Below are 25435 nucleotides of genomic sequence, written 5' to 3' on the forward strand. Positions count from 1 at the left end.
TACAACCAAAAATTTCATTGGGTTCTCTTTTTTGCTACTAGATTGCATCGCAAATAGATGTCCAAATTACTGCTGATTAACTCCCATGGGTCTTTTCCAGGACTGTTTCTGTACAGGACTTCCCTCCTTTCTGAGGCTTACAGATAATATGTTTGTTGTCATAGAAGTTACATTCCCTTGCTCAGACGTGTGGGTTTTTTATGGTGTTTGTACCTTATATTTTATTACAGGAATAAACCAAATGCTAACTGATACCAACGTATATTTATCCTTTTAATGGATCAAAAAACACTGTAGAAAGCCTCTCTTTCAGATATGGAGTTATCGGGGCAATCCAGAGGGGCTGTAGTCCTCATGTTTGTTCTAGCTAATGCCACCTAATGCAGTGACAGTCACAAAATTATGCCATCCATCATTTTAATTGGGACTGTGTTCGCCCCCCTCCATCTCCCCAGACTGGAAATCTGAAGCAGCAGCAATCACACCAAGCCCAGTCCTGAGACGTGCCGGACTCCCCATAATGCCCATAATGTTCATCAGGATCAAGTCCGTAGTAAGCCACTTGCCACACAGGAAAGTAATGATCATCCCTAAGAGTGAGACTGGCTAGAGCCAGAACTTCCTGCGTTCTGCAAGAACCAGGTACTTTTCCCCAAATATCTTTATTAGTGAGACAAACATACAGTCCGTTTTTTTTTCTGATTTAAACACCATTCAATGCAGCTGCAAAATCAAAGATGCATGTCATGTATCACTGCTTCTCCAGTTTTTGTAGAGATACATGGAAAGGGTTAAGTCACCCCAGTCTGAAATGCATGGCAGTAACAGCGAAGATGCTGCCGACACCATGCAGGCTGTGTCTGAAACTGGGCACTTTGTGGCTTCTGACAAAGCGTTAAAGCAGCTCGGTTGAACAGACTGCGCAGAAGAGGGCTGAATTATTCACTTGTTTATTTACAATGCTGTCAATAGCAAAGCAAACACAAGGAGCTGAAATATTAAGTGAAAAGTAAAGAGAAATATTTGTTCAACAGAGGAAAGCATCAATACCCGGCCTAATCACGCTGGAAGGAAAACAGCCTCATCATGCCGGCAGGAAAACACCCAGCCTCGACTGCTGCCAGGACTGTGCCGTTGCTGTCGCCCCCCGCGCCGGCCCTCTCCTGCACAAACCGGTCACGTAAGAGGCGTGAAGGTGCCTCCAACCCCGCCAGCGCTTGGCTGATATTTTGCGCTCAAGTATGAATTTCGGGCACTTCTGTAAAAACGAAACGCGCTGAGCCCACCGCAGCGCGGTCGCCCGCACGGCCCCCGAGCTCGAGGCACCTTGCTGCCCGGCTGCCTCGTGCTCTGCAAACGTGCGGGCTGCTTTCACCGCTTGTCACCCGCTGCGCTCCCGCGCCCCCCGCCGCGGCCGTTACTCCCCGCTCCGCCAGACGGCGGGCGCGAGCCGACCGTTGCCACCCTCGGCGCCCCCCCCCCGCCCGCGCGAGGCCGCGCGCGCACACAGCCGCGCTATAGCGGGGGCCGCGGGGCGCCCTCGTCCGGTCCCTGGCGGCCGCCGGCGCCGCTCCCCGCCGAGCTTGCGCGGCGGCGCGGTCCCGCCCCCCGGGGCCGCTGCGAGTGGCTGGCGGCGCCCGGGCGCCGCTGCCATTGGTCGCGGCGGCGGCGGGGCCCCGCCCAGGGGGCTGCGCCGCGCCCGGCGCAGGGCCGGTGGTGGGTGGCGGCGGCCAGTTGCGGCGGGGTCCGGCCTGTCATGGAGGTGCGGGACGGGGCGCCGGGCGCTTCCGCGTGAGGGCGGCTCCGGCGGCGGCCCGGGAAGGTAGCTCGCACCCGGGGGCCCTGCCTCGCCCGGGCGCCCTCCCCCGCTGGCGGCGTGTGGGGGGCGGCGGCGGCGGGGGGGGCCGGCGGCGGGGGGAGGCCCGGGGCGGCCGCCGGCGGTGCCCGGGCCCAAGCGCCGCGGCCGGGCCGGGCCGGTTTTCCCGCTGGGTCCCGGTTTGCGGGGCGGGGGGCCCGGGGCCTTCGCGGGGCTGCGCGGGGCGGGCTGCCCCTGTCCGGGGGCCCTGCGGCACGGGCAGTGCCGGGTCCCGGCTCAGCAGCTCTGCGGCGGGGGCACCGCGCAGCCCGGCGAGGTGGCCGGGCGCTGGTGCAAGTGTCTTGTTCGGGCTGTAAAAAAAAAAAGTATCATTGTATTTGCTTATTTGAGAGGTAGGTGGCAAAAACACTCAGAATTACCTTCTTTTGCAGGTTTATCAGTGCTTTGTCAGGACCTCGTTCAGAGTCTCCATGTTGTCCCACCTCCATAAAACTGATCTGAGAAGAAGCGGGGGACAGTCTGTTCGGGCCGTGTGTTTCCAGTAAGCGTTGGTTTGTGACTCCGGGCAAGGCAGGTGTGTATCCTTCAAGAGGTACAGACTAAATGGATCTAAAGACAGCAGTGTTCAATGCAGCTCGTGATGGCAAGCTGCGGCTCCTTTCCAAGTTACTGGCAAGCAAAACAAGAGAAGAAGTGGCCTTACTTATGTCAGAAAAAACCAATGGTGCCACGCCACTTCTGATGGCAGCCCGTTATGGGCACCTGGACATGGTGGAGTACTTGCTGGACCACTGTTCTGCTTCGATAGAAGTTGGTGGCTCGGTGAATTTTGATGGTGAGACCATTGAGGGAGCCCCGCCATTATGGGCAGCATCAGCTGCTGGTCACTTAAAGGTGGTTCAATGTCTGTTAGATCATGGTGCATCTGTCAACAACACAACTCTGACAAATTCAACGCCGCTTAGAGCTGCCTGTTTTGATGGTCACCTGGAAATAGTAAAATACCTTGTGGAGCACAAAGCGGACTTGGAAGTATCAAACCGTCATGGGCATACATGCTTGATGATCTCCTGTTACAAGGGCCACAAAGAAATTGCTCAGTATTTACTTGAAAAAGGAGCAGATGTCAACAGAAAAAGTGTTAAAGGTAAGTTCATTGTTTCATTTTCCTTGTAGTAAAGAGGAGTGAAGTTATTCAGTTATCCTTCTTTAGGAGGCTGACATCCAAAAATATTCCTCTCGTCTCATAATGTTGAATGTTTTTTCCAGTAAGAAAGGAAGTGTGTTTAGCTATGTTTTTACAGTTTTTTTTCAGCATACTCGTTTTCTTATTTGTTAACACTGGTTATTCACTTTCACTCTATATTGATACTTTCTAATCTTAAACACCAGTTCTTAAAAATGTTTAGTCATATGGAACTTGGCATTTATATACGTGCAAAAGCTAATCAACTTTTGTTGAGGAGTCTTATTTGTAGCATGTATGTGTAGTAACATGTTCAAATATATGAGCATATATTGTATAAAATTTACGATGCTTTTCATTCTGTTTCTTAACAAACCAAATGTGCTGCACATAAAACTGGCCTGTGCCACGAAGACTAGAATAGGGAAACATGCATAAAGGAGAAGAATTATTTTCAACACTGGATATGAATAACCACTTTGATTTTTACTTCTCCTTTCCCTCCAAATTTTTTAATCCTCTTGGATTCTTTTTCTTTTTTTCTTTCTTCAATGCTACTAAACAAAAATGTATATTAGGATTCAAGAAATGAAGCTCCATGTGACTGTGATCACAACAGAGGACTTCCAGTAGTGCACGGATCACAAAGGACATCTCTTTGCCTCTGTTTACAATTATCCTAACACTGTTGTTCAAAGTGAAGGCTTCTGTTTTTTTTGCAGCGATCGTAATTATGTGGACCTCTTGTTCTAATCAGTAGTTTTCATTATGTCTCAAACTTACACATGAATACGATATTGGCCAAAAAAGCATATTGATTATTGCAGCTTATGGTTAATTTTTAGCTCATTGATCCAGAATTGTGTTTTAACAGCTTATTCATTATATATGTTAATAATCTGCTAATAAATCTTTTTGTAGGGTAATAGTTCCAATGCCTGTTTCTGATTAATTATGTTTTTAACAGTATACTAAAAGTATATTTTAGCAGGAAAAAAACAGTGCATATAGCTTGCTTAAGTGCCAAATATGGGAGTAATGTATTTGAAATAGCTGTTCATTTAAATGCGCCTTTTTCAGCAAATCATGCAGATATGTGAGGTTAATGTAAAGAAAGCTAAACTACAAATTTGTCATAGAGGTGGGCAGAGCAAAATAAATGTTTCTTTGTAAGGATTTAAGGTTGCCTATGAATCATCATGGACTTGTGATAGGATAAAATGTCATGTTTCTAGACTGGGTTCTTGAAATAATGAGCTAAATATAAAATACACATTGGTTTTTTTTTTTAGTTTTAAACCAATCCTTTTAAATGGTAGGTACAAACAGTGCAGAGCTGTTAAATATCTGATATAACAGAAAAAAAATCTATGGCTTTTTTTTTCCTCATTTTGTGTCAGTGGAGTAGGCTTTAATTTGTTGGTCCTTATTATTCATTTTACTAGTGCATTAATTTAATTTTTCTTTGTTTACATGACTGAATGACAGCTGTGCACTCCGGAGGATTTTCTCACTGGTCTCAGTTTCTCTATTATCTTAATTCATTCCTCTCTTCACTTCTTTCAGTTTCTGTGTGACTCACAAGTTAGGCTTATGAGCAGAAGTTCCTAAGGTATTTGTTTAAAAAAAAAGAAAAAGAAAAATTGAATTGGATATGTTTTAGCTCACTAAAATTCATTTTTTTTAATTTTGACCTGCAGTGTGTACATATATCTATCAGTCAAGTATGGCGCGCCTTTTTTGTATTTGGAAGACAATGCTCCCCCTCTGACATGAGCATACTTTTTCTTTTTGGCATCGTGAAGCAGTCTAATCTCTGAAGTTATTAAATAAGCAGTGACAAGGTTAAGGAGGAGAGAAAGAGAGTACTGTAAACCCTGAAAGTCAGCTGTGGAAAGGCAGAAGAACTGAGCAAAACTGATAGCCTTAAATATTACAATAATATGAGTGTTGCAATGGCCAAGGCTCAACAACTAACCTTCTGAACTTTGTTTTGCAAGAATGCTCACTAGCTATTTCAAAATGAATGTTTCCAATGGGATTCATACTGCACTCTTACAGTCCATCTTAAAGTCTCTTTCTGTGCATTACTTCCAGTTTTTACTCCTCCCTGTTGTGTTTCAAACATTCTCTTGACAGGGAGTAGGGACACTTGTAATAGGGAGATAAAGAGGATGCAAGAGTTCTCTGCTCCTGAGTAGTAAAAATTGTCGCTATCCTTTTATCTAAACTTCCTTTAGATAGGCTCCTTCCTGTAAATTTTGCTTCGTTTGAAATTATAAAGCTCCTTATAAGAACAGAACTCTGTAACTTTACTAAAGTATGCTTAGAAAACTGCTGTTATGGGAGTTCACTAGAGATTGTCTTCCAGATACTATTCTTGAAATCAGGGAGAGAGGGGAGGGCAAAATTACTCAAACTATCTCTTGTGCTTTTCCGCTAGATTTTCATGTTGTAAGATAGCACTTCAAACACAGTTTAAAAAGTGGAAGAATTCTAGAGCTGGGAAAGATGTAAAAATATGTTTTCAAGTGTTGACCGTTCCAGGGAAAAATCTAATATTTTGAGATGAAAAAACAGGTAAGTTCACTGAGATCTAAAAATGAGGATAACTGAGGCAGGGTATAATAGAGCAGTTAAACATGTGCTGAAGCACTGCTTCTAAAATACAGGCATAATCCAACAACTGTTTTGGACTCCTGAGATTCATAATGCAGAGGTTTTGGAAGGAGAGTTGGGGAAGTGCAAAAGTATAGCTGGGGTATGGTAAAGATACTCATGAAGATTTCTGAGTCTTTGATTCAGATGGGAGACTACTCTGAGGTAAAGCATGCATCTAGCCCTATCTCACAGATGATAGTGAAGAAGGAGGTAAAGATGGCTGGCATAGATGACAATGCTATACTGTGAAAGATGGCCAATAGTTCTAAATTTAAAATATGACCACTTACCTGTCCTTGCTCTTGCCACAGTTTTACAGATCTGACTCTTACAGTTTCCCCAAACTTTTTTGAAGAACATAGGTAACAGAAATGGAAACAAAGGATTTCCTTGAAATGTTTTAGGTCACATGAACTGTGCGAAGAAAAAAAGTGATAAACAGGACAAGAGAAGTCTTTTTTTCTCTCTTAAATTGTGGAAAATAGCAAAGGTATCTGTGGAATTAAAGACTTTTTTTTAAGAAAAGCAGAAAAGTAGCTAAAGCGACGCTTCCAATACGAGTTAATTCAGCCTTGTCTTCCTAATTCACAGGGTTCTCCAAAACCTTACTCCTGGTTTAAGATGGTACACATTAAAACTAGCAAGGTTTGATGATTTTTCACCAAATGAAATAGATGTCTAACAGATTTCTGTGGTAGAAGAAACAGTTTTTTTGAGCAGGAAGAACCCTACCACTAAACTCTTGAGTGAGGCACAGATCTCCTACCTGTGTGCTTGGATTAGGAGGAACATTCTGTATTTTGGCTGCATGTAATTTTCTTTTCTGCTGCATTACGAAGCCTGCCAGTGATCCGTAGTTAAGGGATGGTGCTCCCTTACAGCGTTAAGAATAGACCTCTGGATTCTTGATCGCAGTGTTTTGCTAGTGTGTTTCTCTGTGCAGTCCTCTCTTGGCTGGTCAGTGAGGGGTGGGGGAGGGAGAATGCTTACTCTTGTAATTCCAATGGTAGTGGTCTTTGCGGGGGTTTGAAATCAGGGATTTGGGCTCTCTTGGTGATCTGCCGAGGACTGTGTGTGTTAGAATTGGATTTTCTATTTAAAATCCATTTAATTTCCACCATAAAAATATTTTGCATATAAACCATTTTAAAGGGATGTTATACCTGTAACCTAACTCCAGGCAAAAATACTTGTGTCTTGCACTTTGACAATTTACAGCCTGTATTTTGATACTTTGCATTATGCTTTATCTCTCTTCTACCAGAGCAGCTGCAGTAATGGAGATTCATTCCCTTCCTTTCTGAATTAAGAGGTTAAATTGTAGATGAAGTACATTAGCTCTGATAGCCAGGATGGACTGTATGTAATGGCACGGGGAATAAGAACTCTATTCCAAAATAATTACATGAAAGGCAGATTTTTTTTCTGAACACAGCTTGTAACTCTTTCCATTGCTCAGCTCCTTGGAATGCAGTCTTTCTCATCAAGGTGATGTTCCTGGATTTTACTGATGGTTTTCGCTACCTCTGTTCCCTTTGAATTGTTAGCAGACACATCTGCTAGCCAAAAGACTAGTTTTTCCCCTCCTAAGTATTAGAAAACATCATAAGAACTGTTGGCATTCCTTTGGGTATGTCTTTGAGATCAGTACAGGAACATTTGTTTCTTTTTTGTTGATGATCCTCCATACTACCATAACATTTAGAAGAAATCATGTATTTTGAAAATGCAAAATAACACTGTGACTGAAAGGTTTGTTCTTAAATACAACTAGCTATGGTGCAGTATTTGATTATGTTAGCTTTGTAAAATAATATGGAGGATGAGGCTTGTTCAATTTACTTGCTTGTTTTGGGAAGTATAGAACTATACAGATCTTAGCCGATGAGTACTTTCAAGGTTATTCACATAGTAATACTATATCAAGGGCTAGCACTATTTCAGTGTTATCATTTACGTGGGAGACTGGAGAGCATAATGCTCTCAAACCTGCTGGAAGGGGAAAAGCCTTTTGTGGACTTGGCAGACCAAGAAATAGGAGGATTAGATAGATGCGCACTCTTTGCCGTATGATCAGCGTGGTTTAGTATACTTTAAAAATAATTAATCTTCCCTAGCTGTAAACATCGAGGAGTCTGACAGGTTTGTTCCCTTCTGAGTTTTTTGTCTTGTCTGCTTGCCAAAAATCATTTTGGAAGAAAAACAAAGAGCTCTCCCACCCCCCATGAATAAAGGCCTTACTCTAAAAGTATTCTGTGTCTTTTTCCTTTTTTTTTTTCCTTTTGGTTTGGTTTGCTTTTTCCTTTTTTGGATGGTATTACATGATGGAGTGCACTGCATTTTGTGGATGTTTTGTGTGTGATGTTATGTGAAATGGGACATTAGTAGGAATGTCTGTAAATAAAATAGTAAAGGAAGATACATTTTAAAAGGAATAAAATCTTGAATTTCAACTGAAAAAGGAGTTCATGTTGAAATTAATCAATTCACAGCATTTTATGTATTGTTGCTGCTTTGTATTATTAATCTTGGTAATACAAGTTATCCTTAAGTACTTTGGTGAGCAAGGGAGCAATTATTCTGTTACCGAATATGGAAGCTGGATTGTTGAGGTTAAGTTCTCTGCATTTTTTACTTAATTCCTTTATAAAGGGAAGGCATACCTTTATTTTTTCTTTATTGTTATATATAGTAAGCATAAAGTAGACATCAGACAGTTCTCTTATGCACTGTCTATATTTGCACGTATGTATCAATACATTTTTAAAAATCAGTGATACTACTAGGGGACGGACTTGCTTCAAGTGCTTTGCTAAAAATAGTGTTATATGAACAACTTCACTTTACAAAGGTGATGAATTTCATCTGTAAGGTTGCAAAAATATATCCATGTGATTAGTTTTACACACTGCTCGTGTCCTCCAAATTAAAGCATTTTTCTAATATGTTTAAAGTTGAGCAGCTGAGTGTGTTTCTTCAGGAACAGGTTTTGGGTATGAAGTCAGACTGATAGAAAATTTTAAAAGAAGTTTTAGTATCCAGAAATTTGATCAAGCATTTTATGCATTTTAGGAGGTGAATGTAGTTAATATTGGTTGCAGATCAAGCCAAATCACTTTCTGTGTCATTGCTTTGCTTTGTTTCCTTCCCATGTCACAACCTACCAGTCTATTTTGGGAATAATTTGCTTCTGACATAGAAAGGCATGACCTCATTATAAATTTGAATCCCTCCCAGATGTGCTTTTTGTAACACTGCATAGTTAGGGAATTTGTTCTGCAAAACATGGAGCCTTTGTGTAATGTTCAAGCTACCACTTCTAAAGTAGGTCTATAACGAAAGAGTAAAACGTCAAGCCATTATATCAACTTACACCTCCCCCCCCCCCTTTTTTGTAAGATTTCAAAGGACTAAAGGGGGGAATTAGACACTCAAGTCTACTGCCATGTCCTCTTTCAAGTTCTTCCTCAAACTTAACGCTTGATAATTGATAGATGAATGGCTGGATAATCTTGTTATTTCTTAAGACTGGGTTGTATTACTATTATATTAAATTGGCAGCTCTAAATTGTCTACCTACCCATGTCCATTTCTAGTCTATGGGATTGTATTCTCATAATACTTCCTTCCTGCTGCTGTTTCATCCAGTTAAATTGAAGCGAGGTGCAGCCACTAAAGATTAATGGTAACATCCTTCCTTTATTAGCTTACGCATTGTTTGAGGTAGGCCTCTGAGGGCTACTACCATATAAGTAGCTAAAAAGTTACTCTACTTTTGATATGCTGTCAGTAACCTCTGTTTAAGTCAATAATAATAATACTGATAATAATACTAATAAATATCTGATTTTTTTTCAAAGAAAGAGATCATTTGGAGAGAGCAGTGAGAGTCTGTGGAGTTTTAGGAATATTTCCATGTTCTGCTTATCTCCACTGTAAATTAATGGCATGCAAACTCTTGGATTGGACCTGAATTTACTCAGACAATGGCTAAGCTTAATTTATGTGAATTTTTTGTGATATTAATGTGTCATAACATATATGCCTGCCAATTGATGAAAGAGTGTAAAGGGCAACGTTATATGATGATGGATTTAGTGTGTAATATGACTAGTTACCATTGATCCTCGTGTCAAAGCTGGCAAGATACGTGCTAATAGTTGTGTGACGATTGTAAGAACTTTGGTGTTACTAGTGCATTTTGATTTGTTTGTCTTCAATATGCTTTTGTCATGACTTTTTTAACATCTCAGAAGTATTGACTGGAAGGTAGAAAACACAGACATGAATGGTAACATTTAAACATGAAATGCTGTCATCTAAGGATGTCTCTATTTTAACAAGCAGTGTGTGATCTGTAATAAATATTTATTGAGAATTTTACTTTTTTCTTTTTTGAATCAACTAATGCTTCAAATACAACTTCATCTACGTACACTGGTACTTTGAAAGGTGAGTGTTAATTTTGCAGAGCTAACGCAGGGTTCTGACACGCGCTGGTGAAAACACTTGTAATTCTGAATTTCTTTTATCCCAGGCCTTGTCTAGATTGGCATTAGAAAGGTCTTTTGGAGGGTGCCAATTCCAGTGTTTCAGAGCCCTGCTGTGAGGGAGGGAGTATAGATTCGAATACACTCTGAACTGGCTGTGTTAACTGGTGGCTTAGCCTACGCCAGGATGAATCTGGGTTTGCCTGCATCGCTGAGTGCAGAAGCACAGACAGCCTGAGGAGCCAGCTTGTCTTTAGCTCTAGCTTGACAGCTGTAGTTGTGTTTTACCTAGACGTTCTCTAGCACAGCAAGAGGGCTTATGTAATGTGTATGTCTACCAGCAAGTTTCTCTTGTGTGTTTGTCTGGTTTGACCTCTGTCTGTCTTAGGAATGTAAAAGTCTCATACTTGTCAATATTGAAATATTAAGAGTTTTCTCATCTGTGATGGGTACTAAGGACAGAGGGAATTCTAACTGATGAACTGTAGTGGACAAACTCATCAAACTTGTAAACCACCTAAGTTTGGAGTATATCTGTTGCTGTGACTTGCTGGTCTCAGTAGAGCCTGTAGAGTGACTGAAGCAACTGATACTTGAAGTTCCTGTAACTGACCTAACACTCTCCATTAGAAACAAAGATTGCATAGGGTATTTGACATTTGAAAATCACTTGCCATTGCAAGGCCTGGTTTCAGTTTTGTATGTCCTGATCTAACAGATAATTTCAAGTGGTACTTTGGGGGGGATGTCTTTCTTGGCTTGCTTTTTCTTAAGTGATAGCAAAATAATTGGCTGCTCTTCAGAAACATATCAGGAAAAGAACACTTTGCAAGTTCTGAGAAGTTCACTGTGTTAATGAAACAGTATTTTCTGAGTTTTTTTCTTTAACATTTGGAGCTTGCACTATAAGTATTGGTTTAGGGGGCAAAATGTGTTCATAGCTCCCTTTCTGCTAGACTTGTGAAAATTTGTTAAACTTCAGCCATAAAGCTTTGCAAATAACTTTTAATGCATCTTTGATAGGAATTTGATTAGAGTGACAGTTAAATTTTCTGTATGGTATATTTCTGTATGTGGTGTGCTTAAATTGCGATGCTGTTTGTCTTGAATGACTGTTCCTCCTTATCACTGTCATTCCGGCTACCGGAGTTGAGAGTGGCAAGGAAGGCTTGAAATGTGCTGCCAGTTCTTCCTCTGATGGTCCACCAGCAAGTTGGAGGAAGAAACAGCAGATTAACTTTTTATATAAAAAGTTTTGAGAAGTAAAAGATTAGAAGAGGGTGAGGAGGGAGGGGATGGCTGGAGTACAAGCAGGAGAACAGAGGCAAAATATTCTGTTCCCATTAGAACATTTTCATCTAAACAGACCTTGAGTCTGTACATTCTTTTGCTGTTTTGCAAGTTTTGGTATACTCTTGGACGAACTTGTTCTCATCCCAGTGACTTACACAGAAGATAAAGGCAAGCTACTGTTTGATGATCTGCTAACTCAAAAGATAGGTTGTGTTGTGAATCCAAAGCGTCTGGTGCTGCTAGTTGCAAGTAGGTATTGAGTTTAGAGGACAGTCATCATGGTTTCAGTGGATATTTCTCATTTTTGCTTTTGTTTTTTTTCAAACTTCAGCTTCATATCCACTTGCCATGCTTCTTGCTGGAGGGAAAATAAGAATGCTATGAAGTCAAATATTCAAAAGCCAGAAGGCACCAGAATTATTGTATTGACTTAATTCAGGTTATTATAAAAGAAATGAGAAACAGGAATAAAATTTCTGTTTTTGAAATATGTTTAATGAACACCAGTCTTTCATATATACATATATATATGTACTAACTTCAAATATTTTACATTTAAATTTAGGCTATTTAAGATAGCATGAACAATACATTCTAGGCAGAAAGAATGTGTTAATAGAAAGCCCTTACCTGCACCTTATTTTCAGTTTATTTCTATAGTGTGGTCAGCTTTTAAGACAGATCTTGGGCACAAATTAAGGACTGGTTTGAATTTCACTAGCTAAATGCTCTGTAATATGAAGAGTGAACTGCACATTCTAGAGATTGGAGCCTGGAAAAAAATACATTAAGGAAAAGTACAAAGGTAAATCTAAGCTGTTTAGATTAGTAGGCTCTACAACTACTAAACCATGCTTTTCCCAAACATCAGCCAAAGATTTCAAGATTATTGCTTTGTTTCCTAACCTCCTTTAGTTCTGTATAGACCTAGAAATACAGCAGCAAAGCCCACTGCAAATCAGTGTCTTGTTGGTGCAGCAGAAAGCTTGCCAAAAATGCAAATGGGAGAGTTTTCTAAAACTTTCTCACTCAATTTCTGAAAGCCAAATCAGATGACTATGAATGGACAGAGAACTCTTGGAAAAGAGTCTTGTTTGAGAATGTGGAAACTTGCTGACAATGTAACAGAAACTGATGATCTGATGGCCAGTTAAGTGGAATTTACAGTGCCAAAGATGTAAGAAATCCTGATTTGGAGGGAAGTTTTTACAGAGGCTTTCTGTTAATTATTTTCATGTTGATGTAGTGGGAGGCTGAAAAGTTGGTATGGCTGAACCTGTAGTATGTATAAAGAAAAAGGTAGGTTGAAATTATATTATTCTAAAAGCAATCAACCACAGAAGAGGCTTTATGTTGGGAGAGGGGCAGGAGAGTTGTTTGCCATCCATCTTCTCTCTTCCCCCAATGAAATGCTCATATTTGAACTTTATATGTACTTAGTTATACATTTATAACTACTATTTATAATTACTATTCTTTAAATAGATGAAAGGTTGTTTTGCTCAATTGTGATGTCTGATTTTTTTTCTAGTTTGCTGCAAATACAGTTTTCAGTCATGTGGCACTAGTACTTGCTAGAAACTTCCCCACATAGTGTTAGAAACTGATTGCCTTTAAATAAGAGGATGTGCAATGTCATGCTAATGAGAAATTATGTGAATGTAAATGATCAGACTCTTAAAAACCAGATGGCTGTGTGTGTGTTGAAGGTGGTGTTTACCCTCCCCCCCCCCAGCTTTGGGAATCCTAACCAGAGGAACAGAGGGGTTATCTTCAGGATAAGACCTAACAAATATCAGCACTAAGAAAAGTGTGTCTGTGTATACATAGACTTGACAAAATAACCAGCTTCCTCAGAATACTATGGCAGTCTCTGAAGCCCCAGCTGAAATGGAGGGCCTGTTGTGATGAATTGTATTTTCCTCTGTACACAATTATTGCCCTGATACACTTAAAAGGCTTGGGTGAAAGAGAGAAGAGGTACAGTGTAGAGGTGATTAAAACCAATGGTGAGTTAGCACAGCTTTAATTTTTATACAGATTTCATTATTTTTTTAATCATGGCTGGAGAGAGGGAGGAAGAGAGGATATTTGACAAGAGAAGAAGAGAACATATAATAACCTAGAGACAACAAGCTTAGGTTTCTGTTTTATCCTTGAAGGCAGATACAAAATCGCTCATGTACTAGAGAATTGTTTTGAGTTTTGAATAATGAAACAAAAGGGTCCTTAAAACCTCTTTAATTCTTTCAGGTAATAACATCAAGCATTTTGATTTGTATAAATGCCTGGCAGTGTTGATATTTTGATCAGGTCTTGAATATTTTAACTAGTCATTTAAAGCCTTTCATGGTCCATAGATATCAGAACAGGGGTGTGGGTTTGTGTGTTATTTATTTATTTTAATAACTATTAGTGTGGTGAGGTATGAACTATAATTTAATTTTGATTTGTGTAATTGATTTTCTTCTCTTGCTAGGAAACACTGCGTTACATGACTGTGCAGAATCTGGAAGTCTGGAGATCATGAAGATGCTTCTCAAGTATTGTGCTAAGATGGAAAAGGACGGCTATGGGATGACTCCCCTTCTGTCAGCCAGTGTGACCGGCCACACAAATATCGTGGATTTTCTGACGCAGCATGTACAGACTAGTAAGACAGAGCGTATAAATGCTCTAGAACTTCTAGGAGCAACATTTGTGGACAAAAAGAGAGATCTGCTTGGTGCTTTGAAATACTGGAAACGAGCTATGGAGATGAGATACAGTGATAGGACTAATATCCTAAGCAAGCCTGTGCCACAAACACTAATTATGGCCTATGATTATGCTAAAGAGGTAAACAGCTCAGAAGAGCTAGAAAACCTTATTGCAGACCCTGATGAGATGAGAATGCAAGCGCTATTAATTAGAGAACGTATTCTTGGTCCTTCACACCCAGATACATCCTACTATATTAGATACAGAGGTGCTGTCTATGCAGACTCTGGAAACTTCAAGCGATGCATCAACTTATGGAAATATGCTTTGGACATGCAGCAGAGCAATCTAGATCCACTGAGCCCTATGACAGCCAGCAGTTTACTGTCATTTGCTGAACTCTTCTCCTTCATGCTGCAGGATAGGGCAAAAGGCCTGCTTGGCACTACTGTTACATTTGATGATCTCATGGGTATATTGTGCAAAAGTGTCCTCGAAATAGAACGGGCTATGAAACAAACGCAGTGTCCTCCAGACCCAATACAGCTGAATAAAGCCCTTTCCATCATTTTGCATTTAATTTGCTTGTTGGAAAAAGTACCTTGCAGCTCAGAACAGGAACATTTTAAGAAACAGACTATTTACAAGTTTCTTAAGCTTCAGCCTAGAGGGAAGAATAACTTCAGCCCACTTCACCTTGCTGTTGACAAGAATACTACATGTGTGGGGCGCTACCCAGTTTGTAAATTCCCCTCTCTACAAGTTACTGCTATACTGGTGGAATGTGGTGCTGATGTAAATGTCAGAGACTCTGATAACAACAGTCCTTTACACATTGCTGCACTGAACAACCATCCAGACATCATGAATCTTCTTATCAAGTCAGGTTCACACTTTGATGCCACAAACTCGCATAAACAAACTGCTAGTGATTTGCTGGATGAGAAGGAAATAGCAAAAAATTTGATCCAGCCCATAAATCATACTACGTTGCAGTGTCTTGCTGCTCGTGTTATAGTGAATCATAACATATACTACGCAGGACACATCCCTGAAAAATTGGAGAACTTTGTTTTGCTCCACAGATGATAGTGTGGAGTCTCGGAGTACTGTTGTTGAAGCACGACTTGGTGACAATGTTTTTCTCGAGCACTGTTGTGATACACCAGCGTTCCCTTAGCTTGCTCCATCTTGCTGTCATTGGCTAAAGCGTTGTTAGCATCAGATCTACAGAGTTGGTTACCCAGTATTTAATATGAATATGCCATATAATATATTTTGTGGATTATTTAGAAATGTAATGCCATATTTAGACTCTTAAAATTGTCTGCCAAAGGCTTGTCTATTCTGGTCTTATTTGCCTGTTGGGTGTTTGGGACTGAGTTGAATGTTTTCCACTGATGTCTTTTTACTATAACTGTTGTGTGGATTTTATACAGTTGGAAGGTCATCATTTTTGGTTTTGCTTGAGCATTTCTACTCTTATTCTATTCTTTTTCTATGGACTCATTGCTAAACTGTACAAGTTGTATGGACTTGTTAACATTTGCAACTACCATAAGTGCTTTTATCTTCTCTATGCACTGGCTTAAACATGACTGTTGTGTGTGAGCATATTTCTATGCAGCAGTTGGCCAATTTCAACTTAAATGCCAATTTTGTTTTGCAGTTTGTTTGGAGCTCTTTTTGAGAATGCTGCCTTCATAGCATGACAAATTTTGGAGCTACATATCAGCTCTCCAGACTTGGGTTTGACTTTTTTATTCTAGCTGTAACTGAGGTCGCTTTCCTCTTGATCCTCTGGAAATTTGTGCTAAATTTGGGAGAAGAAACTCTCTCTTGTTCTCATGGTAATCCACTTGAACTTTAAATCTCAAAGTCATTCTATTGCATAATGCATTTAGGGGAAGAGTTCTCATCATGTACAACTGACACCTTCCTCTTTGCACTAATGTCTTGCTTGTGCTGGTTATGTGACTAGATGTGAAGTTTGCTCAAAGTTTAACCTCAAACTTAATGATACACTTTAATGGGAAATAGATCAAATGTATGCCGTAGTTTAAATTTACAAATCAACTTCTTTAGCTACAAAAGAAACTAAAGCATGTTGGTGGCATGACGCTTATCAGTCCAGAGCTAGACATCATCTAGTATAATTATAATGTAGTGAGTGGCTGTATGCCAGGGTATTGGAAGTTCTATAGCCTTGTCCCTTTTTCTTCATTTTAAATATCTTTATAAATACTTGCATGGATTTTTTCATCTCTACCATCTGTCAGCTGTACTTAAAGAAAAAGCAGAAGTTCTGTTGTGTATATAGCTCCTGATTAAAGTTACCTATTTTTATAATATTTGCACAACAGCTTAGCTTTTACAACAGAAAGGGCTCTTTTGACTTGATAAGAAATCTATAAATGAAGATCATAAATGAGAGTGAGATTCAGGTAATTAATATAATTCAGCACTTTACTGTTGATTAATAGTAGAATTTATTATGGCACATTAGCCCTGCGAATGTCTTAAGTGGAATTCATTTCTGTTGAGTAGAATACAGTTTACCTGCAAGTTTAGCGATCTAGCATATTGAGTATTGTTGAACTGATGTTTCATTTCAGTGATGGGCAGTAGATGTACCTATGGGGTTTTTGCTCCAGAAATTCAACAAGTTGATCTAGGCTTTTGTCAGTGACAGAGATACTTAAAAGCCAAATGATTTAGATAAAGGAAACATTGATTTAGGAGGGTCTTTTCTTTTTTTAATTTGCTGTTGGAGTATTTTTGTCTTTCGTGAATGAGGCTGAGGAAGAATATGTCTTGAGAGCGTATAAGAATAGTTCTTCCTTGCTTCTTGGCTGTTTCAGGTTTCCTCGTAGTGTACAGTGTGGAGCCAACGAGCTTACCCATCCTTGGGAAAAATACTGGGACGCTTTTAAACAAAGATATGTTGAAAGCAGTGCTGTTTGTGTATTGCCACTTTCAAACTCTGTATTTTGAAGCAACTTTCACCTGTTTGTCCCATGGCATACGTACATTGTTTTTGTGAAATTCTGAGTATGAGGAAATCCTGTTAGCTTCTCTTGCGAATATGCAGCAGTAAATTTCTTTTCAGTTGGCTGAATTTCTCTGATTTGCAATGATTAAAACACATGCCACCCAATTTGTCATTTGTGAGAACAAGTAGTTTGATTTTTTTTTTATTTCTTATTTTTGATATGCTTCTCTACTACTCTATAAGAAGGTATAATCGACAAATCACACCACAGTAGAAATAATCCACGTTACACTTCAAGTCATTTTTTTAAAAAAAGTCCTCTTTCTACAGGTCATAGAGAAAGGGATTTCTAGATCACTGTTTTATACTCTGAAATCTGTACTGCTCTTCAAGGTTTGTAATTTAAATTTCTGTAACTGTCCAATATCCTGTTTAAAATTAGTTACTTGGACATTGCTAGTCCAGAAATATAATTTAAAAATTAGGGGAGTATGTGCTGATAATGTTAGCTGATTTTTGAATGAAAAATCTCCTTAAAAGAGAAAGAATATCACTTTCTAATATATGTAAGTCTGATGAAAATTACAAAGTCTTACAGGGAGGCTTATTCTGGTAACTACTTTTTTTTGCACCCTCACCCCCTTTTTAAACAAACATTTAATAGGACGTACTGATTTATTGCATGTGGTTCTATCTAAATACCTACCCATACACATCAGTCCTAAAGGATAACACCCTAATTCAGAATTTAATTTTGCAAGGTCATGAGGGTATCTGCTGAACTCTTACATGTGATCTTGTCAGATATTCAAGCATAGGTGTCTAGATGGACAATTGAATGCATTTAATTCCACTTTCCACGTAGCCTTGTATGTTTACATTACCCTGTTTATACCCTGTTTAATTTTTACTTCATTTTAAAAGAAATTGGTACAGAGCCTGTGTTGGATAATGCATTGGGGATTAGTTAAGGCTTTACTGACTGGGAGGGAGGGTTAGGAGAGTAGACCCTGTCTGAGATGCTGCTGCTGCTATGGCCAGTGCTAAAGGGTAGTAGCAGTTTGGCCTTCCTCTGCTCCCAGTTCAAACCAGGCTTGTCTCCACTTCAGTATAGATATCACCTTTCTGGACCAGAACTTTTTTTATTCTTAGCCTTGTTACTCATTCAGAGATGAGAATAAGATTATGTTAGTGAAACGTGATTCTAAAGGCAATAGTGTTGCCAGCTGAACGCAAACTGCGATGAAGACAAGGAGCTAAAGAGCATTCAGAACACAAAGAATTGTTTTCTTTTTGTCATATTTTTAACTCATTCTTTTTCCATTCTTCTCTTATCTGTCTTTTTGGGCCTTTTTTGCTGATGAAATGTACTGTTCCAGAGCTACCAACCATAAAATCATTGAGAACACAGAGGAAAAAATTGTATGCCCTTTAGGGGTGTAACAGGTTTTAAAATTGGTTAGACGATTCACAGATATGTGCCTTTTAAAGACAAGGATACTGAAACACCCCTACTTGTTGGATTTCTTTTTTTTCTTTTTTTCTTTTTTTTTTTTTTTTTCCTTTTGATAATACTCAACTCAAAGCACTTTTTCCTTTAATCTTCTTGGGCTTCCACTGAAATACTTCAGCCAGGAAGATTAAAAGTACATTGGTAAAAAATGAAATACTCTTCTTACCAAATTCTAAAATTATATTTCTATTTTTATATCACTTAGGCCTTCCAATAACAAGATTCCAGTTGTCTGTGGTATCTCTGAGGTTCTGATTGCTAAATGCACAGTGTAAAGGCATTTTTTGAAATATAAGGCAACAGTGTGGTTATTTTTCCAGTTATACTCTGCAATGGTCCCTGGATAGGAAATATTTTAATATATTTCCTAAATCCCCAAAGAGTCTTCTTTTAACAACTGTTCGGAAACTGATTGAAATTAAACTCTTTCATATTTGTAAAACACTATTTTAAAAAAAGGATTGAAATGCTATGACAAAATCCTTATAAAAGGATACAATCCTTAATAGGAAAAACATGTGCCTCTTAGTTTTATATCAACTGCAAGGTAATTGCAGCAGGATATGACTGCTCTTGAAATAGCTTCCTCATGCTTTGAAATCTACAGAGTAGAAGGACCACTGTACTCTAAAATATTGACAAATGTGGGTACAAAGACTTAACACTAATTTCCATCTTCTTGTGACTACAATAAAGTCAAGTGGTATTTAATGCTCCAAAGTAATTCTGAGGAAGTTGATGGAGACGTACTAGACTGAAATATAGTTTGTTTTATACTGTTCAGATCTCTTGGCTTAGAGTGTCAAAGTAACTGTTAAACCCTCGGTGAGGGCAGAGTGAAAAGTTATTGTTCATTTGGTTTTAACTGACTTTGTATTTGTGTTCTATTCTCTCACAGAGACTTCCTATGCAGGGCTAGCTTCATGTATTGAAATACTGCAGTTTCTTTTTTACGTGAAGTAATTTAGCTTTAACAGTAATGTAAAAAAGGAATAACAAGCGCATTTCCCTGCTCTTACTCTCTCTAGGCTCCAAATGCAGATTACATTAAAATATGTTTTGGAGAACACTTGTCTGAGTCTATATATGTTTTCTTTAGGGTCACTGTAATATTGGTTGATTAAACCTTTCTTTCAGATGAGTTTGAGTAGTTAAGTGTGAATGGGGCAGCTTTAGACTTAGTCTTCATGTCATTAATCACACCTTAAACAAAGCATTGTTTCATTCTCTTTCTTACTGGGGGAAGGTGATCCAGTACGTCTCCTTTGAACTCTAGTAGTGGGCAATAGTGAGGAAACTGGAGGAAAGAGGAGATGCGATTTTTGTAGTTTCTAGAAAATGCAGTTAGTAACACTATTAACTCTGTTTAAAACATAGGAGGGTTTGTTTATAGTGTAAACAAAAGTAATTAGCAAGACCTTGCAATAAATGAGCAACAGCCACTTTTTCAAGGAAGTTGCACAGATTAATTTTCTTAAAGCTTTTGAAGTCTCTTCCCTATTGCTTGCATAATTAAAAAAAATAGAGAAATAGAGTACTCCAAGGGTGAGAGGAGAGTTATGAGAAAATCCTTATTAAAGGGATTTTCAGAATGGAAGACTTTGAAGAACATTGCCATCATAATTTTGACAGAGCTTTATAGTTCGGCACAGTAGTGATAACACTATACTTAAAAGGCAGTGTGCACTTCATTTCAGAAGACTTATTTGCTTAGATTTAGGCCTCATCAGTAACAGACACCATCAAGAAGAGGAGGTACTGGATGTGGAAAACTGATCTTGAGCTTTCAGAGTGAGATAATTGTTACACAGATGGCTTAATGAATCAAATAGAGATTTTTCTTAATTAGGAAACAACCGGAAAGAATCATTTGCATCATTATTCATCTCTCTGCAGTGGTGGATCATGATGAATGTTTAGTCTAGAACTGTCTGCTTGGCTCTGTAATCTGTATGCCCATGCGAAAAGCTTCTGACACTAGCAAATGCTGATTGGGGGTAGAAGAACAAAATCCATGGTACCAAGTAGCACTGGAAGAGGGCAAAAGAGGCCAATGTTAACACCCCCTCCACCCCCTCCCCCAAGGCAATGCATCTGTTTAAGTTTCCCAGATGACATTAAGAGGGCCATATACCATGCACACTGGAAAGAACAGGAGAAAAATACAACACAAAAAAGCTCTACCTTGTTGCTGATCTCCAGCATTCAGAAAAATTGTGGAGGCAGAGGCAGTAAGCATAGAAACACAGAAGTCTGATACTTCCAAGCACCCATCAGAAGCCAGGGGATACGGGGCTAGTACGGTGTAAGTATAGGCTGTCTACAAACGGCAGCTAAGCCTCCTCTGAGACTGTAAAAAGTGTGAGCTCCAGCTTAAGTTCAAAGGGTTCTTTTTATCATGTCTCCTGAAGATTTATCAAGTCCGGTCTTAAGTCCCTGGCCAAATTTCTCTTGTAGAAGGCTATTTGGAACTTCAGTCCTTCAATAATTAGAAACTTAATACCTATTTGTAACTTTTTCACAGTTTTGTATATGTTTTATCTTTTAATAGTTTCAGTACTACTTCTCTTTTCCTTGATTCCTGAGAGTTATCCCCTCTCAGCCTAAATGTGGTTAGGCTTTAAAAAAATAAAAAAAAGGGGGGGGGGGGCGGGCAGCAAGCTCTCCTAATTGACTGTAAGGATGAGCAAAGAACAGAGAATCTAGGAAGCTGACCTGATGGTTTAGTTCTGATTTTTTCCCTCCAATTGTTTCCTTGCTTGTATGTTACCAAAAAAAACAAAAAACAAAAAAAACAAAAAAACCTAAACTTTTGCTATTGAACTTGGAATTTAACTTGATTCTTTCCATGAAGTTTTTTTAGCTATAAACTTAGTAAATTGTTTTCTCTTCAGACACTTAGCTTGTATTCACCTATTATCATTTTTATTAGATGTCATTTTGTTATCTTTATATACAGCATTATCCTGACTGAAAAATGAGGCACAATATGCAGTATGTGAGCCAGACGTAGATTAATCTTTATCTCACAGTTGCAGAATAGCAACCTTGCTTTCTTGCTATCTTTCTTTCTTGTGTGATGTGGATACCAGACTCTCACTACTTGTTTTAATTTTCTTCAAAAGTTTGTTAACAGTAGTCCACTAATTTTCTTTATTTGCTAGCCTGTAAAAGGGAGTTCTCCTCTTTACTAAACTGTTCTGTTCCATTCTCCAGATTTGGGGAGTTGTCGGTTGGGGTAAATATGTAACCTTCTTTATCATGTTTTTTTGGCTCGCACAGAAAATGGGGACTTCAGGGAGCTGCCAAAAATTTTGTTAATGACTTCAGGGCCTAATGTAAAAGAAACAAAATATCCTCTATGAGGGAGATGCTCAGTGAGGTGGTAAGTCAGGAGTGCCCATGGCTTATTTCTGGTCCCATCTCATACTAATTTCAGAGCAAGCAGGAGAGAGTTGCATACCAGGGCTGGTCCATGCAAAGTGCATCACCTTAATGTTTTAGTTTGCATTAGGAGCATGCTTTTGAAGCGAGTCTCACGAGTGTCCCCACTTGCTGTGCTTTGGCTCACATGACGGAGTTGTCTCAGAGCCCCTGACCTGGATTCCTTTCGAATGAACCCAAGCTGAAAGATGTGCTCCAAAAGCTCACCTAGTAGGCTCTGACTGCTAATGAGTGTTCAGTGCATGGGACCAGGCTGTAAATTGTTCTGAACTAAACCCTTCTTCCTCTCCTCCTTCCCCTGCCACCCAGCTGCCCCCCCAAATCCATGTACGCTACAGACTTTGGTCCTTGGCCCCAACTCCTCCATTCTACAGATCCACTCTTCAGTAATACAAATGTATCCATAGTTTTCTGTCTCCTCCTATGTTAAACATAAGTTGGCACATACGCTGCTTTGTTTTGCTTTTGCTTGTACATGGTTACTCTCTCTCCAGAGTAACACCACATAATCCAAGTTACGCTTTGAGCTGGAAAATTAGAATGAGATAATGTAGTTGATTGCTAAGGTGGATCTACCACATCACTAGCTGTTGGGAAATGCATCAGCCGTGCTGTACGTGTCTTTGATACTTCCTCCTGACAGCGTGATGGACCTTAGTAGAATGTGCTGCCAATCTGATGTTGAGAAATATTAGCTCCATCATACAAATGCAGAAACTAAGGTACAGAGTCAGTGCCCTCTCGAAGGGACCACAGGAAGCCTGTGCCATAGCACGAAACAGTTCAGGTCATTTGGCTCCTGGGACTTTCATTCTGAGATTCTTTGCTCAAGGTATAATTTGACATCAGCAATTTCATACATAAAGAGTCTGCTCTAAAAAAAAAAAAAAAATACCACCAAGAATTTCTGGTCTGTTTCTTTAGCTTCATTTCTTAGGGCAATGAGGCTGAGGTCATTGCACAGTCTTACTGTGGGTATCTATCATTCCTCTCCCTCAGTAATTTTTGAACACGTTGGGCCAGTTTAATAAATTCGGCAGAAAGAAAGCAGTCTTGAAGATATACATGCCTACAGCTTCCTTGAGAACAGCAGGCTGGGCAGAAGGCAGAGTCCTTAATACCACTTACCACTGAAGGAAAGGATTCAGCATGAGCTTGACTCTTATTAGGCATGAGAGAATCCACACAGAAATTAAAATACCCACAGCCATGGAAAAAGCTTTGATCGCAGCCTATGCTTTATTAGACACCAGCAAACCATGGCACTAGTCAAGACATATAACACATTCATCACAGGATATTTCATATAGTTCTTGCACTCTGCTCATCAAGGCTGTCGAACCTGCCCCAGGGATTGTCCTGGTTTGTACAGTCTCACTTCCCTCATTAGTCAGTGTCCCCAGTTATTATAGTTAGCTGTAATCTCATTATGGTACGGAGTATAAATGAAAATTCACTAAAATGCACAAACCCCCAAACTCTCTAGGACCAGCTATGGCTGTGCACTGACTACTCATTAAATTAAATCAATTTAGCTTAGGTGCCAGATTCATTTACAATTAATTCGTTGAGAAGTTAGGACTGCCTGCTGACAGGGTTGGGGGAAACAGTGACCCCAGTTTCAACTCTGCAGGTTCTGTCCTTGTTTGCATCCTGATTTCTGTTGACTTCAGTGGGAGTTATGTACAAGACCAGACTGCATAAGCACACTGTTGCAAAATCCTGCATTTCAGTCCTTCAGGATGGCAACTATTAAATTAAAATGCTTGAACTGAAATGCTTAAAGTTATGTGAAATAAATACTGGAAAAGGAAACGTGTGTGTGTGATGGAAAACGGTTTTGTGGGAAAAGGGATCTGGCACTCAGGAAAGTTCACCCTGTAAGGTCTGCTCTGACCTGAGCCTCCAGCAGGAATTTTTCCCCAACCCTGCTGAGCGCCCCACCTCTCTCTGCGCCCAGGATTAGTTTTCCGACTCTCTCTGATTCTCTTTGTGTAGGAGCATTTCTGCAGCTGTGACGCCTTGCTTTGGCCTCGCTGAACTTGGCCATCCGCTCTGCCTGCTTCGCAGCTGCTCTTGCTGGACGCTGCTGGTTGGAGTCACCTGCCGACCCAGCCAGCCCCTCTCGCCAGTGCGCTGCCACTGCTTGGGAAAGGCTGGTGCACAGGATGAGAAACGGTGGCTGTTCATCCACCTCTCGTCAGCTTTTTCTTGCCATTCAATTGCTGTTTCTCATTGTGTCCTCCATCTCCTCTTTTTACTGTCCCAATTGCTCCCAGGTGTTTCCCATTTCATACTTGTCCTCTGCCATAGCTGCAGCTGCCTCAAGCTCATGTTGAAATGGGGAGCATTTGGGAAGGTTTGGCACTTGCCATGCCTGAAGCAGCTTGTGTTGTTTATGGAAAGTATTAGTAGGAAGTGAGGGTTAGAAGAAATGTGGGGCTTTTGCTTACTAGTCTGTTCTTCACCTGCCTGGTCTTCAAGTGAGGTAAGGATGCTTATGTTGCTGCTTTGTCTCCTCATCAATGAGAAATCTGGGCTCTGTTCTTCAGTCTGCACAATGTGTATTGTCTCAGGTGAAGCTGTGGATGAGTGTTGCGTATTTGGTGATGGGATAAGCTGTTATAGGCTTATAAGCAAATCTCATCACAGAATCAGTAATGCTAGATCTTTTCCTATGCAGAAAGTCCATAAAAGCTTTGCCCTTATTTAAGCACCTGCCTGTACACTTTGTTTCTTTTGAACATGCTAATTTTTGCAGTTTGTGGCTTCTAAAAATCTGCCTTACAAATGTGTCACTTTCTCAGCATCTTTCCAAGTCCCGCTAGCTGATCCACTAGGTTGCTGTTTTGTGACCCTGTTTTGCCCTTCTGTGCTGTGGAAGCATGTGCTAATATTAGGAGTGTGATGTTTCATGTGTTTCCTCTCAAGATGTGCACGGACACTACAAAGCAGGGGAAGTGCATTAAAATCACCTCTTACTGTGTGTTCTGCCTGCCTCTGTCTTGCCGTTTGTAGGGCAAGGATTGCCTGCCTCAGGGTCATCTCTAGCAGGTTCGTAACTTAACTTAAACTGCTTTAAGAGAGGTGACTATGAAGATCTGTAAGCACTTACTGGAGAAGCGCAACTTCATAACCTGAACTAAATATGGTGTTACTTTCTTAAATCTGAAAGGAGAAAATAAAGGGAAGCTGGATATACTGCTAGAAAGCAAAACGCTAGGTGTGCTACAGGCGCAGCTGTGGACAAGGTACGGGCACCCGCTGGTGGGACCGACAGAGAAAGTGAATTCAGTTTCACGTGAGCTCTGACCCTGCTTGCGCCCACGCTGCTAACTTC

At 40.0% G+C, this 25435-nt stretch overlaps 1 protein-coding gene across 2 annotated transcripts; it reads left to right on the forward strand.

Annotated features, from left to right (window-relative positions):
* Nucleotides 1–1661: 1661 nt before the first annotated feature.
* Nucleotides 1662–19720, forward strand: FEM1C (fem-1 homolog C). Of its 2 annotated transcripts, none has more exons than XM_064502759.1 (3): nucleotides 1662–1822; nucleotides 2248–2963; nucleotides 13926–19720. In XM_064502759.1, exons 2-3 carry the CDS (start codon nucleotides 2420–2422, stop codon nucleotides 15233–15235), a joined length of 1854 nt encoding a protein of 617 aa, XP_064358829.1. In that variant the 5' UTR covers nucleotides 1662–1822; nucleotides 2248–2419; the 3' UTR covers nucleotides 15236–19720. The 2 variants fall into 2 exon arrangements, with proteins under 2 accessions (XP_064358829.1, XP_064358830.1); XM_064502760.1 differs by having other exon boundaries at nucleotides 1662–1762.
* The last annotated feature ends 5715 nt before the right edge of the window (nucleotides 19721–25435 follow it).

Source organism: Dromaius novaehollandiae, chromosome Z (assembly GCF_036370855.1).
Source record: "Dromaius novaehollandiae isolate bDroNov1 chromosome Z, bDroNov1.hap1, whole genome shotgun sequence".
Lineage (NCBI taxonomy): Eukaryota > Metazoa > Chordata > Aves > Casuariiformes > Dromaiidae > Dromaius > Dromaius novaehollandiae.

Coding starts and splice junctions, on each gene's coding strand:
- FEM1C (XM_064502759.1), top strand. CDS start 2,420: ATGGATCTAAAGACAGCAGTGTTCAATGCAGCTCGTGATGGCAAGCTG. Junction 2,964..13,925: donor CAACAGAAAAAGTGTTAAAG/GTAAGTTCATTG, acceptor TTCTCTTGCTAG/GAAACACTGCGTTACATGAC.